General features: G+C 40.1%; 1 protein-coding gene and 1 non-coding gene across 2 annotated transcripts in view; one reads left to right on the plus strand and one right to left on the minus strand.

The window, feature by feature from the left end:
• The window catches only part of LOC114704050 (protein transport protein Sec23A), a 58,276-nt gene that overhangs the window by 2,699 nt on the left and 35,534 nt on the right, over nucleotides 1-20,043 (minus strand). Inside the window, exons 14-19 of the mRNA XM_028885109.2 lie at nucleotides 18,318-18,471; nucleotides 15,228-15,305; nucleotides 13,721-13,882; nucleotides 8,902-8,988; nucleotides 5,523-5,678; nucleotides 3,137-3,202 (exon numbers count right to left, since the gene is read on the minus strand). Of these exons, the coding sequence (XP_028740942.1) occupies nucleotides 3,137-3,202; nucleotides 5,523-5,678; nucleotides 8,902-8,988; nucleotides 13,721-13,882; nucleotides 15,228-15,305; nucleotides 18,318-18,471 (703 nt within the window). The remainder of the gene's footprint in view (nucleotides 1-3,136; nucleotides 3,203-5,522; nucleotides 5,679-8,901; nucleotides 8,989-13,720; nucleotides 13,883-15,227; nucleotides 15,306-18,317; nucleotides 18,472-20,043) is intronic.
• On the plus strand, nucleotides 5,781-5,917 carry LOC114704067. The gene has a single exon (XR_003736226.1). It is a non-coding gene; the product is annotated as a small nucleolar RNA SNORA2/SNORA34 family (small nucleolar RNA).

The following is a 20,043-nucleotide window of genomic DNA, read 5'->3' on the forward strand; positions in this document are numbered from 1 at the left end:
TCCCAGCACTCAGAAGGCTGAAGCAGACAGATCTCTGTGAGTTCAAGGCCATACTGGTCTACAGAGCACATTCCAGGGTAGCCAGGGCTACACAGAGAAACCCTGTCTCAAAAAACAAACAAACAAGTAAATAAATAAAATAAATCTTGTCAGGTGTAGTGGCACACATCTTTAATTCCAGCATTCAAGAGGCAAAGGTAGGTCAATCTCTGTTCAAGGATAGCCTGCTCTACATAGAGAGTTCTAAGACAGTCAGGGTTATACAGAAAGACCCTTTCTCAAAAGAATACATAAACAAAATTAATTTAAAAAAGTAAAAAAGTGGCAAATATAAAACACCATAAAGAAACATATCACTGTGTATGCTAACCTAAAAAATTAATAATAATTGAAAAGAAAATAAGTAGAAGTTATAGAGATGGCCCAGCAGTCAAGGCCCAGCAGTTGCTCTAGCAGAAGATCCAGGTTTGGTTTGCAGCACCCACATGGCAGTGCATGAGCACTCATGACTCCAGTTCCAGGAAACCCACACCCTCTTCTGGCCTCCTGCATACACATGTGCATGTAATCTCACACAAGCATGCATGCACACACAAATAAATAAATAAATAATGAATAATCTCTCTCTCTCTCTTTGTGTGTGTGTTAAGTTTGATTTCCAGACTCCCTTCTCCCTGGCATTTTTAACAGAAATGTTAGCCAGAAGGAAGCAAACTCATACCATTCTTTCATTTTTTCATCATGTCATACATCATATTATATTACATTCCCTGAGAAGCCTGTTTGTTTTCTAATGAGAGACAGAAAAGTAGTGGCTCTAGACAGGAGAGAGGTGAAAGGAACTGGAGGAGAAGACGGAGGTAAACATAATCTGGATTTATTATCTGAGAGAAAAATCTTTTTTCCTTTTTCTTTGTTTTTTATTTTTGTTTTTGTTTTTTTGAGACAGGGTTTATCTGCATAGCCCTGGCCATCCTGTAACTCAGTTTGTAAACCAGATGAACTCACAGATCTGGCAACCTCTGCCTCCTGAGTGCTGGGATTAAAGACATGAGCCACCACTGCCTGACAAGCAACGTCAGGTTATTTTTTGTTTAATTTTTATTTTATGTCCATTGGTATTTTGACAGTACTCATGTCTGTGTGAGGGTGTTGGATCCCATGCATGGAGTTGCCATGTGGGTGCTGGGAGCTGAACACGGGTCCTCTGGAAGAGCAGCCTGGGTGCTTAATTGCTGAGCCATCTCTCCAGGACCCCCAAAAATCTATTTTCAATAAAAGGGAAAAAATAAAATATATCCAGGGGTTCGTCAGGGAAAGGTGCATGCCATGCAAGCCTGAATACCTGTATTCAATCCCTTAGACACACATAAAGGTGAAGTAGAGAGCTAACTTCAAGCTTGTCCTCTGACCTCCACATATGTACTGTGGCATGTGTGCATACGCACGCGTGCGCGCGCACACACACACACACACACACACACACACTCCAGAAACAAAATTTAAAAACTAAGACAAATAAAATACATTCAAGATTAGACATTGAGGCTCAAGATTTACATCACTTAGGATATGAAGCACTGCATAACAGTGTTACAGTGATGCCCTCTTCAGGCCATTCACAGTTAACACTTATCACAGGAGTTGTGTGTGCATCCCTGTGTGTGTGTGTGTGTGTGTGTGTTTTCTTTTTTATTATTATTATTAAAAGTCATCATTAAAAGCCTTTTTCCCCACATCTGTCTCACAAGCCAGGATCCTGTTTCTATATTTTGATTATTCATCAACCTGTTTCTTATTTAAGAAGCATAAATACCATCCAAAATGTTTCTGATGTCCTTACTTCTAACTTAGTACTGGCTGAATCAAAGCAGTTGAATTTGAAACAAGTTCACTATCATACCCCTCGAGGATTAAATCATCTTTCTGGGACTGAGATACTGAATAAACAACATGTGTCCTCCTATGGACTCTGGATATTTACACTGATAAAATGTGAGCACACACAGACACCATCCTGTGAGGAAGCCCGTTATGACGCCCTCCATCATGTTGTGCACTGACTACAGACAGTACAAACAGCAGCCAGTTCCTTTCCATCCTCCACCAGCCCTCAGCCCAGAGCCACATCTTATTCTTCCCAAGGAAACTGAGTTCAACACAGATGTGACTGAAGTTCTTCCAGAGACTTCCTTGGGAGCCCTTCACAATAACTATGCATCCCTTCACAGTGATGTGGACATTGTCTGGAACGCTGACATCTGAGTGCTGAGAATGCCCTTCATCCTCATAGCACAGGAGGCAGAAAAGAGTTTCACATTTTTTTCCTAGGGACATTCAAGGTCCTCCACAATTCACTCCACAGTTCTACACCTCATCTCTACCTACACTCTATCACTTAGCCCATACTTTCTGAATTCCCTACTCTCCATAGATTTCCACCCATGGAGAGAAAAGCCTTCCTTAAAGCAAACAGTCCTTTTACTGAGCTCTTTCCTCCTCACACACCTCTCCTGTCACCACCATGGGGCCGATTCTTCTTCCACCCCTCCATCCTTTCTAGTTCCCTGTAGTCACACTTTGCATATTCTGTCCTGTCCTGCACTGATGTGGCTTATCTCTAGTACTGGACCACAAGCTCCCCACAGGCTGGGGAGGCTGTCATCACACACCCTGGAGTGCCAGCACAGAGGCCATCAGACTGGATATTCCAAAGTGTTGGCATGCGCCATCAAGAGGAAGCACTTGAACCAATCTAAGACATGGAGATAAACATTTCCAGCTTCTTGCCTCCCTTCTTAACCACAATCCTTGGGCCCTCCTGGCTTACTGTGGTCTTCTATAGCTCATAGCTTCACATTATACTTGAGTTATCATATGCCTGTCTTTTAGACTTTATTGCTTTTTATCTCCAGTGTATTGGTGCTAAACTTGGAATCTGGAGAGGTTCTATGTGACAAGATTGCTTTTTTATTTTCTAATAAAATGCTAGCACCAAATACTAATTATATTTTCTACTCTTCCCTTATATTTTCCCACAGAAATCATCATTAAATACACAGGGAAAATGTAGCTTTTACTAAAATAACTAAGAACACAAAAAGAAATTATTTCCAAGACTCTTATTCACACTTACCTGCCCCCAGGCATACATGTTATTATGAGTCTGTGAAGGGTTCACCTTTGAAAGGAGGAAACGTGCCTAAAAAGCAAAAATAAATAAATAAATAACAGTACCAATCAGAAACAAACTTAGTAAGATAAGCTACATACAACATACCATCTAACACAAACTTAACTGAATATACTGGTAAAATTAACTTTGTTAAAATTTAACATACATTTTAAAGTACACAGGCCACAGTATAAATAAATAATGTACTCTTTCAACATTACGTATTTGTAACAAACATAAAATAATAAACTACTGAGTCCCACACTCAGCATATAAAAATCATATATATAGAAATAGAGAGATGGTTCAGCATTTAAGAGCACTGGTTGCTCTTCCAGGGGATTGGGGTTGGATTCCCAGCACCCATGTGACTCAAAACCACCTGTATCTACAATCCTAGGGATCCCATCCCGTCTCCTAACTCTCTTGTCACTGCGTGAATGTGGTGCACAAACGTAAATATAGGCAAAATACCCAATCACATGAAATAAGTTTAAAAAAAATGTTTCAATTGTAAACATAAACATTATTTTAAAACAACTCTTAAAATACAGGATTGGGGGGGGGGTTGTGGGGTTTTGTTTTGTTTTGTTTTTGTTTTTCCTCCTGACAGGGTTTCTCTTTATACTTTTGGTGCCTGCCCGGATCTTTTTCTGTAACCAGGCTGGCCTCGAACTCACAGAGATGCGCTTGGCTCTACCTCCCAGGTGCTGGGATTAAAGGCATGCTGGGATTAAAGACCACCATGCCTTTAAAAAAAATAGTTTTTACCAACTAGTCTGAATCAACAGAAGTCTGAGACCTCATAAAATGATGCAAACAAAAAAATATGAAAATCTATATTCTTTTACTTTAATGAACCTCAAACTTTTTAAGCTACAGGTGGTAACTTTGGCAAGATTTTATTCATCCTCTACTACAGCTAATCATCATGAAATCAAGCAATAAGTAAATAAATAAAACAACGATACACATTAAGATATTGACAACTGAATTCATCACAAATTTTTAATTCATTTTAGAAGAACAAAAGCCATCTAATCTTTTGAAATTTAGAATAATACAACATCTTTTTCTGCTCGTAAGTAGCATTAGTCCTAGGGTAAGAAACCTAGAATTCAATTACTAAGTACTAGTGTTGGCTGGCTTACAAATGGAATCTCAATATCAGGAGGCTGAGGCAAAAGGAATGTTCAAGGTGAACCTGAGCTACACAGTACGATACCGTTTCTTAAAAAGGGGAAAAAAAAAACTTAGCTCCATCATTTAATGTGCTTCTTTGACTACAAATAATATGTCTTAATTCTGTTACACATAAAGTAGAGAGAACAGTAGAATTGGCCTGAAGCTCAAATGAAGGAGGCATGGAAAAAGCAATATCCATACATGATAGGTCACATTGTAAATACAGTAAAACTAATCATTGACACTGTATCTAAACTTGTGGAATATCACTGTACTAGATACTTGGGACACAACAATAAGCAAACTATGTCCCTGCCTTATGTATGGAGCAAGTAAACTGTGTAACAACTTACAATTAGAGTGCTGTTAGACCTCTGGCCAGAACAACACTGGCCAAGTTTCATGAATGCATGCTAAGCAGCCCTAACCTGACCGTGTATGAGTATATGCACAGATCTAGTCACTCCTCTGAACTCTAACAACCGTGAAGCCTTTTGGGGGGCAGGGGCATGGGGATTGGTTTTTCCAATCAGAGGTTTTCTGTGTAACAGCCCTAGATGTCCTGGAACACACTTTGGAGACCAGGCTGTCCTCTAACTATCAGAGATCTACCTTCCCTGACTCCCTCAGTGCTGGGATTAAAGGCATGGGCGGCCGCCGCCGCCACCACCACCACCACCACCACCACCACCCATGGCCACAATGCTTTTCTTAACCTGACAAGTTACTTTCTACCAAACTAAAACAAATTACCAAAACTTCATATTCATAGGCCTTACCAGTAAACAGATTTAAGGAGTAGGAGAAGAGGGAGAGAAAACTGTGGTTGGTATGTAAAATAAATGAAAAAATTAAATGGAAAAGGGCACCCTAAATGATTTTCCAAACTGTTCTCACGTTTTTGCTAATCTATAGCGAGTCAGGGTGGCCAATCGTGGCTGCTGTAAGAGCTATGATGGGAGCAGAGCTAGAGAATGCTGGCTGTTTCAGGAAACTAGGCAATAACTGTAACGCTTTGTTCTCAAAGCATTGCCAGAAGCCGCCCTCCCCTCCCGGCTCCTTCCCTTGCCCTTGGCCCTGTGTGGTAGATGCTCTCATACAAACAACACAAGCAGGAGCCCCTCACTGCAGCCTGCACACACAACACAGGGACGCTCCTCACCTGGCTTCCACCATGCTCCGTGTCAATGTATCTCGGCATTGGAAATCTGGAGTGAAGAATCTCCTGGGCGTCATCTACTGGGGCTTGCAGAAGGTGCCGGAAGTTCTCATATTCTGGCATGTCCTGGTATCCTGACTTCCGCCACTGTGCTATAGTCTAATTTGACAACAATTAAAGGAATTATTTTAAATTTCTTGGTGATCTAAATTTCTTTAGTAGAATTTTCTTCAAAGGAAGTTATCAGAAAACCAGATAAGATTGGCCCTGAATCAAGGCCAGCAGTTTGCTGAAGCTGTTGGTTTCAAGCAGGTGCCTAAATAAATGTCTTTCTATGGTCTGCTGGCCAATTCAGAAATTTAAAAATAGTATGGTTAATTCCTTAGAAAAAAGCATCTGGCTAAAAAAAAAATAAACAAAAGAAAAAGAAAGAAAGAAAACAGGACAAGAGAAAATAATCCCACTTACCTCAATTTCTAAACTTATAAGAACTTATTTCAGCACAGAAAATGTAAGTAAAGGAATATATTACTAAATATAAAATTAGCATATTTCCTCTCCAATTTAAGAGTAAAACAAAAGAAGGTGCAAGAAACACGCCTTGTATTCTCAGCTGCTCAGAAAGCTGAGGCAGGGTTACTTAAGCTCAGAGTTCAAAACCAACAATGACTATGAGTAAGCCTAAGGAAGGAAGGAAGGAAGGAAGGAAGGAAGGAAGGAGGGAGGGAGGGAGGGAGGGAGGGAGGGAGGGGAGTCTAATAGAAAAACAAGTTTAAAGACAGAGCAGGCATGATGATGCACACCTGTAAACCCAGCACTGAAGAGGTAGAGGCAGCAGGATCAACACAAGCTTGAAGCCAGCCTGGCCAATCTACCAAGTCCCAGGCCAACCAGGGCTACAAAGAATGACCATGTTTCAAAAACTGAAAACAAAAGGAACAAAAAGAAACGTAAAGTAAAATTATACTGTGTTTAAAACCTAAGACAAAAGAAATAGAAATGCCAGAAAAAAAAAAGTTAAAACACTATCATATCAAATTAGTATTTACTAAATATGTCTTCCTTTTCTGGGAGGGGTTTCTATCGAGAATTCCTACACACTTCAAAAGTTGACTTTCAAGAAGTCATCACCAATGGAGTTACATTCTTTTCTTTTGATTTGTTGTTGTTGGCAGAATCTCACTGTACAGTCCTGGAACTGGCTATGTAGTCCAGGCTGACCTCAAAGTCACAGAAATCTGCCTGCCTTTGCCTCCTGAGTGCTGGGATGAAAGGCATGCACCACCATGCTGCTAGAGTTACATTCTGACAAGAGAAATAAACTAAAAACAATGATAGCAATAATGTTATAAAAACAAAGTATTGTAGAAGGGCAACTGTATCCATTTTTATATTAAATAAATGAATCTAGAGCCATATTAATTAATTCAGAATTTTAAGGCTGGTTTGGAATCCAAGTTACCTGACTCAGTCAATGTATAATCTGTATAACTTTATATTCTGCAACTCAAAGACTAATGTACTTTGAACTCCTCATATTAACAAAGTTAAAGCAAAAATTACCATTAAAGAAAAAGAAAAACCCTGTCTCTGTTATTCTTCTTAAAATATAAGGTACATTAGAAGCTGGCATCAATTAAAAATAAACAAAAAAACAAAAAATAGTGGTTGGAGAAGTGGTTCAGTGCTTAAGAGCATTTTGCAGAGGGTTCAAATTCAGATCCTAGCACCCACATCAGGAAGTTCATAGTTGCCTGTAACTCCAGCTCTTCTAACTCCATTAGCAACTGCACTCGTGGGTACATGGGTGCCCATGAGTAAACACACACATTTAAAAACAAATCTTTAAAAATACAAAACAAAAATATAATTAAAAATTTTTGAGACAGGGTCTCACCATGTAGCCTCTTGGCTTAGAACTTGCTATATAAACCAGATTGGCCTCAAACTCACAGAGCTGTCTTCCAAGTGCTGGACCAAAGACATATGTCACCAAGCCCAGTGCATAAATCCTTCTTAAAATACTGGATAGTACTATTTAAAAGGATATTAGAAGGCCAGGTGTGGCAGCTAACACCAGTAATCCCAGCATAGGAGGTTGAAACAGGAGAATTATGAGTCCAAGGGAAGGCTGGACTATCATATCACACGGTGTCTCAATACTCAGCCATCCTCGTCAATAAATAAAATCCAAAATAATTTGCAAATATGGTAACCACAGAAATAAATCCATATAATTTATAAAACACTACACTACAAGCTCAAGCATGGATCCAGGAAAAATGGATGTACCTTGCAAACTGCCCGTGGCAGTATTTTCATACATGGGGGATAGACTGAAGCATTGGCTGAATGAATAAATGCAGGAATAGACTTCTGCTAAATACCCAAAGTAAAGCTGAACAGCTATCCACTTTGGTCTTTTAACCACTCAGCACTTCAAAGTTGTAAATTTCCATTTATGCCTTAAATGAGTTTTCAGGTTATATTGAACATGTAGAAAAGCCTTTAGATTACATAGAGCAATGAAAAAGCAAGTTTGCCCACTGACAAAAGCTGACTTTTTCCCTCCATTTCTTTAGGTGAAACCCAAGAGTGTGACAGGTCCATGGTTATACTTTCACAGTACTGTGCTTTGTGTAAATCCATTTGTCCACTAGTGTGTGAACAAAACAACAAAGTAAACACAAGCAGGCTCAGTATGATTGATGCCTAAAATGCTATACCATGAAGAATCACACTGTGTATGTACTGGTTGGGTATTTTGTATATAAATCCATGAGAGCAGAAGCACTATGGATTTCAGGTACTTTCATGTATTTATATGTATATGGGATAGGCATGTGTAAATTCATATTAAGAAATTTGGGGGATAGGTACCAAGCCTAAATACAAAATTCACTTAGGTTTAAATACTTCTTATGCCTGAAGACACTACTATACATTTTAAATAATTTTGAGCATTAGGGCCAGCAAGCTGGCTCAGTGGGTAAAGGCAAATGCCTCCAAGCCTAATGACTTAGTTTGATGCCAGGGACTCATAAGGGAGGGAAAGAACTGATTCCCACAAGTTATCCTTTGACCTCTGCACAAATAAACAAACAATTATTTATTTAAAATAAAATAAACAAACAAAACTGGTTTATTCAAAAATTTTAAATAATAACTATAAACATGAAAAAACAGGATTTTCCATCTGTAACATTTTGTTACTCAAAATGTTTGGATTTTGGAGTATATTGAATTTTTAATTTTTGAATTAGTCAACCTGTATCTTATTATAAATCAAGGTTTAGCATGGACTAAATATGAGCCACACATTAGACTTTTTACTCCGAGGGAATAGATTTTACATACATAGCTTTAAATGCTATTGTCTTACCTCACCGTGATAAATCAAAATCTGGAAAAACGTGTCCATGAGAAGAATGCGATCCGCAAGAATGCTGCTGCTGTCCAGAAGAACGGGCTGAAAGGAGGCAATGACAGAGATGAAGGTTATCGTTTGCACTTGTTATTTTGTTTTAAATTTGCATACTAGGTATTAGATATTACAGCGTCATCCAGCAAAGTGTGCTGTTGTAGCTCCTTATCTCCCTCATCTTAGTTCTTCAATGTCAAATTCATCATATGTTGCCTGACACTGTGAATTCTCAGTGCATTTTATTTTTCTAAGGAATCTCTCTAACACTGAAGTAACAATTTTAAAGTCAATGTGCCAGGCGTGATGGTGACCAACTTCAATCCCAGCACTTGGTAGGCACAGGCAGGAATCTCTGTGAGTTTCAAGCCAGCTTGGTCTACACAGCAAGCTCCAGATCAGCCAAGGCTATATAGAGACTGTGTTGTAACACAAATTGCTAAATGGTCTTATTAACAAAAAACCCAGAGCCAGATATTGGGATGAATGCTGAAAGATCAGAGAAAAAGAACAGGCCACAGCCAACCTCACCTTACCAACTCCTCCACTGATCCTGTTTCCTCAAACTAGAAAGCCTCTGAGTCTTCATCCAAATGGATCTCAGCTGAACTGCTGCTAAAAGCTAAAAGCTTATAAATCTCTAGTTCCTGTCCTCACACCTTATATACCTTTCTGCTTCCTGCCACCTGTGTCGTACCCAAGCAAAGACATGAGCTCTGGGATTAAAGGTGTGTGCCACCATGCCTGGCTCTGTTCCAAGTGTGGCTTTTGACACTCCAGACAGATCTCTGCCTCCCAAGTGATAGGGTTTAAAGGTGTGTGTGCCACCACTGTCTGGCCTCTATGTCTAATCTAGTGCCATTCTGTTCTCTGATCCCCAGGAAAGCTTTATTAGGGTGCACAATATATTACCCACATTCTGTCTCAAAAAATAAATAAATAAATAAATAAATAAATAAATAAATAAATTTAAAAGAATTAAGGGGAAATCAAAGATGGTCCCTAAGCCTGGTGACAGTAACATTGAGGAAATGATGAAAACCTTGAGATATAAGACAATTAGGGTGCATGAGAAAATAGCTCTGAGTATGAAATGGAACATCCTGAATTGATTATAAGTTTGAGTAACACACACACAGACAGCAACAAAAGCTACAGTTTTAGACTGCATCACTTAGAGAAACTGAAGATAAAGAAAATGAAAAGACTGAGCCCTGGCCAAGTAGAGAGGCTTATGCCTGTAATCTCAGCACTTGGGAGGCTGAGGCACAAGAATCAGTGAGTTCAAGGCTAGCCTGGGCTACACAGTAAGATGCTGTCTCAAAACAAGAACAAAACAGATATTAGCCTCTTAATCTCTTTTTAAGGACTTAGATTTAGAAGTCTAAAAGGGGGAACCAGCAAAAATGAGACTCAAAAGCTCTCTGTGGACAGAAAGAAACTGGGAAGGAATAGTAGGTGACAAAAGCCCAGAGCAAAAGTTTTTGAAGGGAAGAGTCCTCTCCAGAGAAATGCTGTGAAGTTTGTTGAAGGAAACTGTTCAACAAGTTTGCTGGATAAGTTGAGAAGAGAAGGTGAGTGTAGGGAAAAGGGGCTGGCTAAAGAAACCCACCCTGACCCTGGAGCCCAGAACTAGAGAAAGATGGCTCAGATCAGAGCGGAAAGAAACACAGTGTGGCTCAGTCAGATCAGAGCCATCTCTGCCCATGGCCAACTGACTTGTGAAACCAACCAATCACAGAGCAGGATAGCAGACTCCTGGCCAGGCAGGGGAAGGGGGATGTTGACTCCACCCCTAAGACTTCCTGTGAAAACCGCCCTGCCTAGTCAGTTTAAAAAAAATAAAATAAAATAATAAAAGACTGTTCTCTCCAGCCTGGTAGAGGCAGCTACTCTCCTGGACTACTCCTTCCCAAATAAATCTCTTTCTCAAGAGTTTCTTGGGTGTGAAGATCTTCATTCACTGGCATAGAGACAATCCTTGCTGAGATGTACCGCAGTGGATAAAAAAAGGGAGAGCTGGAATAGCAGAGCAAAAAGGAGCTAAACAAAGATCTTTACTGAAACATCCCTCAGTGGATAGAGCAAGACAGAGATAATAAATAATACTTTTCTCCATAGCCAGAGGAGATTGCTACATTTCTGCACAAGTTTCCCCTTTTGCAGAGTGAAGCAAAAGAAGCAATACCTTAGACCGGAGAAGCAGAGCTCTGCTAGGAAGCCCCCTTAAGTGGGGGCTGAGCAAAGGTCAGCTGTAGAGGCTCTCCAGAAGATGAGCAGGATTGCTATATCCTGCAGGGGAGACCATCCCCCATCACAACAGGTATACCTTGACTCTCCCAACGAGTCAGGATATCCTTCCCTGCTGAAGCAGTTCCAGGCCTGACTCTCCCGAGAAGTCAGAAAATTTTTCCCTTCCAGGGTTGGGCTGCTTCTTTGCAATTCTAGCCATCAGGGCTGTGCTAAATAGCTCCAGGTGTCCAGGACACCTTCAGGGCAGAGCTGTTGTTCTGAGCAGCAGTGTGCAGGATACCTCGCCCTCCAGGGCTGAACTGTCTCCTTGCAGTTCAACCATCAGAGCTGTGGTACACAGCTCAAGGTGTTGCCTGACTCCCCAGGTAGTCAGGACACCTTTCCAGAGGTGCAAAACATGCAATTTACCTACATTTTTGGTGCCGAAACCCTGAACACCAAATCCAGAGTTGCAAAACTGACATACTAACAGTGAGGTCAGAAAGCATAGACAACAGGGTTAGAGAGAGAACAGACAGTACTTGCTGCTCTTTCAGAGGTCCTGAGTTCAGTCCCCAGAACTCACGTCAGGCAGCTCACAATTCCAGGTAACTCTGGCTGCAGTGGACACAACAGCCTCCCCTGTGCCCTCCAATACCACCTGCATGCATGTGCACATAGTGACACACATACCACACACATATGTAAAAATAAATTTAAAGTATGGGGGGGCTGGAGAGATGGCACAGCAACCACATGGTGACTGGGAACTGCCTGGAACTTCCAGGGATCTGACATCCTCTTCTAGCCTCCTCAGACACCAAGCACACACATGGTGCTCAGAAATAAAAAAAAAAAAAAACAACTCAAATTTAAAAGAAAACATTCTTTTAGCATGGACAACAAATAACTTTGAGTTTAACTGTGTCAGGGAGCAGAGAAATCAAGTGATAATTAGAACAAAGTGAGTTTTTGACGATTTGCATTTAAAGACAAGTGTTATTCAAGTTACTACGTTAATGAGAATGGCTCAGAAAATTGAGAGAGAAAGAGAACTAACACTAAAAGAAAACCATAAGGCAAATGCAGTTAACAATGGCTGGGGTTGGACAAGGACAGGTGCTCGAGAGGAAGGACTCAGTTCTCTTCTAAGCTAATCTTCAACCTTCCGATGCAACAAGTAGTAACAAGCCAGGCATGGTGGTAGCACACACTTTTAATCGCAGTACTTGGGAGGCAGAGGCAGGCAAATCTCTGTGAGTTATAGGCCAGGCTGGTCTACATAGTGAGTTCCAGGACAGCCAGGGCTACAGAGAGAAGCCTTGTCTCAAAAGGACAAAAAAAAAGTAACCAACGGGGGCATCATTTTACTCACTATTTTATGACACTTGAGGTATAACAATACAAAAGATATAAAAAACACCCAGTTGTACTGACCTTTCCTAAGGTACTATTTCCAAATACATCTATTATCTAGGTTTTTGTGGAGGCCCAAATTACTCAGGGTCAGAGAATCTGAGCTTGCTTTACCCAGCATAGCTGCATAAGAAGATGACTTGGCCACAAGCATGGTTACCAGGTGTTTGAAAGGATCTACACTTGGCTGTACAGTATATGTTGATCTAGCAAGGGGGAGGTCTTTTGCCTTGCTCCTTGGCATGTTATAAAAAGACTTTTGAATAAACCTTTGAGGCTGTCGGGTGTTAATCCAGGCTCTCCCGAAGCTATCCTGAGTTTCTGTTTTTCTTCTTGTCGGCTAGGTCTCTCTTTCTAGCTAATATTTTCTCATTCCTCTCTCCTCTTCCTAAGAACCCTTAAAGAAAGTGGGAGCTGGCCTCCCATGGGTTTTTAGATTTTTGTTTTTGTTTTTGTTTTTTGACACAGGGTTTCTCTGTGCAGCTCTGGCTGTGCTGGAACTTGCTTTGTAGATCAGGCTGGCCTCAAACTCACAGAGATCTGCCTCCTTCTGCTTCACATGTGCTAGGATTAAAGGTGGTTATATAGTTTTAAATGGTAAAATGGATAATTCAAATTATGAAAAGGAAAAACTATTTATTTGATAATAGATAAAAATGTGTGGAACAGTTTCCCAAAATAACTCAGAGGATGACTTTATCACTTTCCAAATACTTATCTTTAGGATCAATTGTATCTTACATTCTCAAAGGACCAAAGTAAAATAAGGTACATGAAAACAAGAGACTTTACTATGACAGATTGTGTGCCAGATATGAAGCTATAGCATATCCTCCAGAACCATGATCATTTCTGAGCCTTCAAAGACTAATCATAAACTCTGGGGAGTTTTGTCAACCAAACAGTAAACAGTCAACCAAGAGTATCTTCTATAATACTTTTGTATTATTTAATGATATAACCTACCAAACTGACTACTAAATAGGAAACACTCAATTAAATATTTTTAAGTCAATATCTTGCAATCATAATTTAACAAATTCCAAATTCATTTCAAAACAACAGTTGTTTTCACTATGTTAATACCACACATCACAGTAACAAGACAAATCAACTCTCTTTATCCTCTTACCTCTGGTGGGCCACTAAAAGAATAGGCATACAGAATGGGCTGGATCATGATTAGAGACTGTGTCAGATCTTGACGCATGAAATGGTGACGATAATATGAACTCTCATCAGGACTATTGTTAAAAACTTGCAAGAAAGGAGATCTTCTCAAATGAAACATAAACTACAAGACAAAACAGGTGAGATAGCTTTTACTGATTTTAATATGGCAATAGCAGTTCCATAACAAAACATTTGGTTATATTACTGTGTCACATTAGCAACACACACAAATAAAAACATTGTCTGTTAAAATAAATACTAACATAGGACTGCAGAGATGACTTAGCAGTTAAATGCACTTACTAATGGACTGAGGAGTATTGGGGCTTCAGTTACCAGAGCCAACACTTGGTTCACAACTCCCTGAAATTTCATTTCAGGGCATCAGAAGCCCTGGACTCTGCAGGCAATTGCACATACGTGGTGCACATAAACTCATGTGTGCACATACACAGACATATAAAATGAAAAATAAATGTCTTTTTTAAAAGAATATTCTAAAGTATATCCCAAGAAAGCTTGCTCATGAGCTATGTCTGGGCTGGTGAAACAGCTCCACAGTTAAGAGAGCCTGCTAGGCAAGCATGGGGATTGGAGTTCTGCTCTGGCACCCAAAGAACAAGCTACATGGGGAGGTCAAGGCATGCCTAGGCTGGAAACCTTGCCTCAAGAGAAAAAAAAAGGGGGGCTGGGCAATAATGGCACACACTTTTTATCTCAGCTCTTAGGAGACAGAGGCAGGGGGATCTCTAAGTCTGAGGCCAGCCTGGTCTACCGAGTGAGATCCAGGACAACCAGGGCTACAGAGAAACCCTGTCTCAAAGGAAAGCATTAAAAGTTGAAGTTTCAGAACAAAGCTTTTATACTCAAACATGAACTTTACTGAAGCACTAAAGATACAACTGTATAACCCCAGCACTTGGAAGACGAAGGCGAGAACATAACAACTTCAAAATGAACCCTGCCTACAAAACGAGACCCTGTCTCAAAAACAGGAAAAAAAAAAAAAACACGCAAACACAGACACGGTGAAGGTGCTGTAAAGCAAGTTAAGCTCACATCTCCTACCTGGTATGGCACTATAAAACTGTTCTCAGTGATGACTATATGCCACCTGATTGTCTCCTCAGTAAAATTACAGCACACACCTTCTTTTGGCATAGCTGTAATTGGAACCTCTTACCTTCAATGGCATGCTAATGGGCTTTAGTCTTGTTTGCACCCACAGTAAGCTTCAGTTAAGTCTTCAGGCACCATAAATAGTGACTATCTGTAAGGCCCATATGGGGATATTGTATTCTCTTCATTAACCACAGAGCATAAAATTAATTTGAGTTATCCCAAAATTAAAAGAATAATCCAATAAAATACATTCATAGATGATTATTAAAAGATAAACAACAAGAGAGATGAAACTCAGTGCTATTGGTAACAAGAGAAAAGAGCATTTTCTTTGACAAGCTTACCTGTGGATAAAGGGAAAATGTTTCTGAAAACCGGAAGGAACTTGGGTCATCCTTGTGATATTCTCCAAATTTCTGACACTAAATAAAATAAAATATTAGTGATTTGTTCCTGGTATGATAACTAAAATTCTGCCCATAAAATTCTATATATAAAAAGTTGCTAACTTTTTAGGAAACAGATCCTCAAGATAGGGTATGGAATACAAGTTAGAATACTATGTATTGACTTAGCAAGAGACTAACTACAACCAAAAAAAACCATTTGAATTTCAGAAAGGCAACAACTTGCTCCAAAATGTTTAGATTTGTTTTAACCAAGTGTCTTTTGTAGCAAACAAGGAATATGTAAATGTCAATGGGGGGAGAAGGGAGAGGCCAACAGAAGCTTCCTGAGACTATCAGAGTATCTTTTCTCAATACTGGCCAAGGACAGAACGAAGCACAATCAACATACCACAGCAGCTACAGAAGTAAGCTGCTGGTCCAAAGTCTGCCACCCTGAAAGTGCCCAAAAGGAAAAAAGTCTGGGAAAGAAAAGGATTTACAGAAGCAAAAATTAGAATGAAATAGGTTATTCGCACAGGCAACAGGGAAGCGAGTCACCTATGAGAATATGACAAGGGGCATTCTGCTGCCTTGCCCAATCATGAACTCTTACTACAACAGGCAATGAACCTTAACCACCAGCCACACTTTGTCAAGCAAAAGTCTCAGCCCTGGAGGCCCATTTGTTGGAGGCTTGGTCACCAGTTCACAGCACCAGTGGGAGGAAAAGGGCCTATGGGAGGTATTTTGATCCCTGGGGGCATGCCGTAAAGGGAACTGAACAACCAGTCTCCCTTCCTCACTGCATTTTGAAGGCAACACTATAACCAGTCTCCCATTCTGACTGCAGCATCAAAACAGGCTTATAAAGCAACAGGGCCAAGGATCACAACCCAAAAGCTCTAAAATGATGAGCCAAAGTAAACCCTTTCTGTGTTGTGGGGAAGGAAATGTGACTAACACTTGGATGATGCCATTCTCCATTCTCGACACCATATGGCTAAGGCACAAAGAAATGAGAATAGATGTTTCATAAAGAGTTCAACAGTGGTTTGACTGTACCAGCCTTCTCGGAATTACCTCCACTTGTCTCCTGATGTGACACAAGAGCAGAGTAAACTCATGACTCCATCCATAACCTCTTCTCTAGCTCAGCTGCCTTGCTGCTGTGCTGTGTTGCAAAATATTCAGTGTGTGACTAACAGCTGGCTATACATGGTGAGGAAACTAATTTTGTGCCTCGTGCAATTGTCTAATTCAGTTATTCACTAGGACCTTTTGATTTTTATTAGTATTTCCCTTTTTAAAATATACCAGACAATTGCAGCCATTTGTGAAGGGAGATGTGAGATAGAAAAGAGCCTAAACCTGCTATGTATTCTTTAAAAAATTACAGTCCTGAGTCTTTTGTGCAGCAAAGGACAAAGAAAAAAGTCTTTTTTTTTCTCTCAATAAAAGATGCTTAGTGGGTTTTGTTGATAATCCAGAGCAAACTATATAATTTTAATGCCATATGTGACAACCTATGGTTCCAGCAACATGGAAAGAGCACTTTACTACAAATCACAGCCATTGCCCAAGTATACACTGATACTTCAGCTTTTAGAATCTCAAAACCATAGGACATTTATGAAGACAAAGTCAAGGTCAGGTGGTGGTGCACACCTTTTATCCCAGCACTCTAGAGGCAGAGGCAGGCAGATATCAGTGATTTTGAGGCCAGCCTGGTCTATAGAGCTAGTTCTAGGACAGCCAAGACTGTTACACAGTGAAACCCTGTATCAAAATCCCAAATAAATAAGACTAAGTTATTTTCTAAGAAAATAACTCAGGAAGCAACCTATTTCAGAGCACAACTTACTATCCACAAAAGAAAAGTTCACATGGTTGGTGAGATACCAGATACACCAACATATAAAATTACAGTCAGTAAAATGCTAGAGGGAAATGCAACTTAGCAAATAGAAACATTCCTATTTGAGAGCACATTGCTAGAACTACGGAGTCAGCACGATGGACAAGGCTTGAGTATGATCACCAACACAAGAAAGGTTTTAAAAAAAAAGACATTTAAAACAGTGCACTGACTCAAAGCACTGGCTCCATGCCCCATGACACGAGGAGGTGTGTGCAAGAAACTGGAAATAGCTTTTGTAGTCAGGTTGGAGGCTCAGGAATATATATGGATCTATTGATAGTGATAGTCAAGGAAATTTTTCTGCTATAAATATATCTCCTTGTTTTAAAGACACACAAGTAAGATTCTTAATCATTTTTCCCCATCTAGAATCAAAGGCCCAGGGAAGACCTATGCCAGCCTTGGTGGTGACAGTGTTCCATCACTGGTGGCTGTCCAAGGTTAAAGCTCATTTGAAAAGACATATTGAATATCACAACACCGCTTTCTTCACTAAGAGGTGTTGGGAGAAGGGGGTGATCTTAGGTTGGAGAAATCTAGACAATACTGCAAAAGTAGCTAATTCTAACCAAGCTCACCTGTGACACCTGAGGGAAAGGATAAAGGCAACTCTCTTGGTAGCTAACAGACAATTCTCAACCATGTGTTTAAGTTGAAGACAGAATAAGAAAGTACAGGATAGAGTTTACAAGGTAAAAATGAAATGTTAAGAACTGTTTAAGCCTACAGTTCCAGGATATGAGAGTAACTTTAAGGACAGTCTACATAATGATATTAAACTCAAATTAAAACAGAAAATAGAAGCCAGAGTAAAGACTAATCACACACACAATAGTAATAGGAAGCTCCAGACCAGCCAAGACTACACAAAAACTCTGTCTCAAAACAAAAACAAAATTCATAGAATTAGTAATATAAAATTTATTTCCACACTATTCCACACCACAAAAATAATAGTCGCACAATTACCATTCATTTTCAAGGAGTGAATAGAATACTTCTATTCACTAGTTCATACTTTGAATTAGTTCTTCGTACAGTTCTCCCACCCACTGTAAGTGCTTTAAAGGACATTTACTACAAAGGAAAGCTGACAAGCTGAGAAAAACACAATGTCCACTTCTTACCAGTCGAATGAGTTGTCTGTCCAGCCATCTTAGCACATCTGGCCCTTCCTCTGTTTCTGCTCTGTATATTGCCAGCCGGGCCATGAGAATGGCAGCTACTTCCTGGTCAAAAGATGCAGCAATGTTTTGGATTTGAGTTTGAGCATCTGCCCAGCTAAAGAAATAAGAAAGCACAGAAACAGAAATGAATTATATCATAAGACCACAGTTGGCTACCACACAGAGCTACACTTAGAGAATACAGAATGCCTCCTCAACATTTCAAAATTCTAACACTACACAGATTAATTAGCATTATTAAAACATCACAAATTAGATGTTCATTACTCTGGTTTTCATAAGAACAAAACCTTAAAATATTTTCTAAAATAACTCTAAAGAAACATCTCCAGACATATTCTTTAAGACATCAAGATTTTGATAAGTAAATAAAATGAATGGGTCAGGAGGATGGCTCCATGGGTAGACACACCAGCACAAAGACCTACAACCTGAGTTCAAGTACCAGATCCCCACAATGTGGCAGGAGAAAACTGACTCCTAAGAGCGCTCCTCTGACCTCTATTTGCCTACAGTGACCTGCACATGTGCACACATAAATAACAAATCAAGATCGTTTTTAATGAAATAACATCAGTGAATGTGTATGATGTAGAAATCCTGACAGTGACATCATTCCTAAGAATTCTTTTTACATAAAAAAGTCCATACACATGCACATAAATACACACTATAGACAGAGAATACCATATACATGTGTATAGACAAATACTAATTTCTATCAGTCTTTATCTTTAACATTTTATTGATTCTTTGTGGAGTTCATATCATGCACCCCAATCCCACTCATCTCCCTTGTCCCTTTGTATATGCCCTCTGCCCTTGCAACCTCCCCCCAAAATAAATTTAAAAAAAAAAGATAAAACATATGTGCAAACAAACAAAAATCTCATCATGAAAGCTGTAGAGTGTCACTGTGAGTCACACAGTATACCCTTTAGTCCAGACATCTTTACTTGCAAATGCTCATTGCAATAAACCACTGGTCCAGTTCGAGACCTCTGGCTTCTGCTACACTATCAATACTGGATCCTTCCTGGGACTCCTCTTGGATATCCTATTGTCGCCCTGTCTCATGGAGATCCTGCAGCTTTGGATCTCAGGACTGGCCCCCTCTCATGCTCCAGCAGTTCATAAGTGGGATGATGTTGGAGCTGGCCAACTTATAGCTCTGACTCTGGGCCTGTATGGTAGCTGAATTGGTCAGACTGCCAGCTCTCCCACTACCTCACCACCAGGGTGAGCTCTCTAGTGCTGCCCCAGCTAGCTCACACAATGATGCAGGCAGCAAGGGGTGGGACCAGTTCTCCCACTCTCATGCCCTCAGGGCCAGCTCACATGTACCCACACCACCAGGACCACCAGCTCTATTGTACTGCCCAGATGAGGTAAGGGACCCACTCTTCTGCTCTCCCAATTTCATGTCCCCGAGTGATGCAGCTGGTGAGGGTCAGGGCCAGCTCTCCCACTCTAGTGTTACCAAGGCCAGCTCTCTGGCCTGCCACAGATGGCGAATAGGGGGAGGGCCTCTTTCTCACCCATGCCACTGAATGCCAGTATTAGTCTTTATCTTACTACATAATTCTATGTTGAATTTTATCATATTCAACTTTAGAAAAGCAAAAACTTAAAATATAAAAATAAAGGTTTTATGCTCAACCGTGGT

The sequence above is a fragment of the Peromyscus leucopus genome, chromosome 14, assembly GCF_004664715.2.
Source record: "Peromyscus leucopus breed LL Stock chromosome 14, UCI_PerLeu_2.1, whole genome shotgun sequence".
Lineage (NCBI taxonomy): Eukaryota > Metazoa > Chordata > Mammalia > Rodentia > Cricetidae > Peromyscus > Peromyscus leucopus.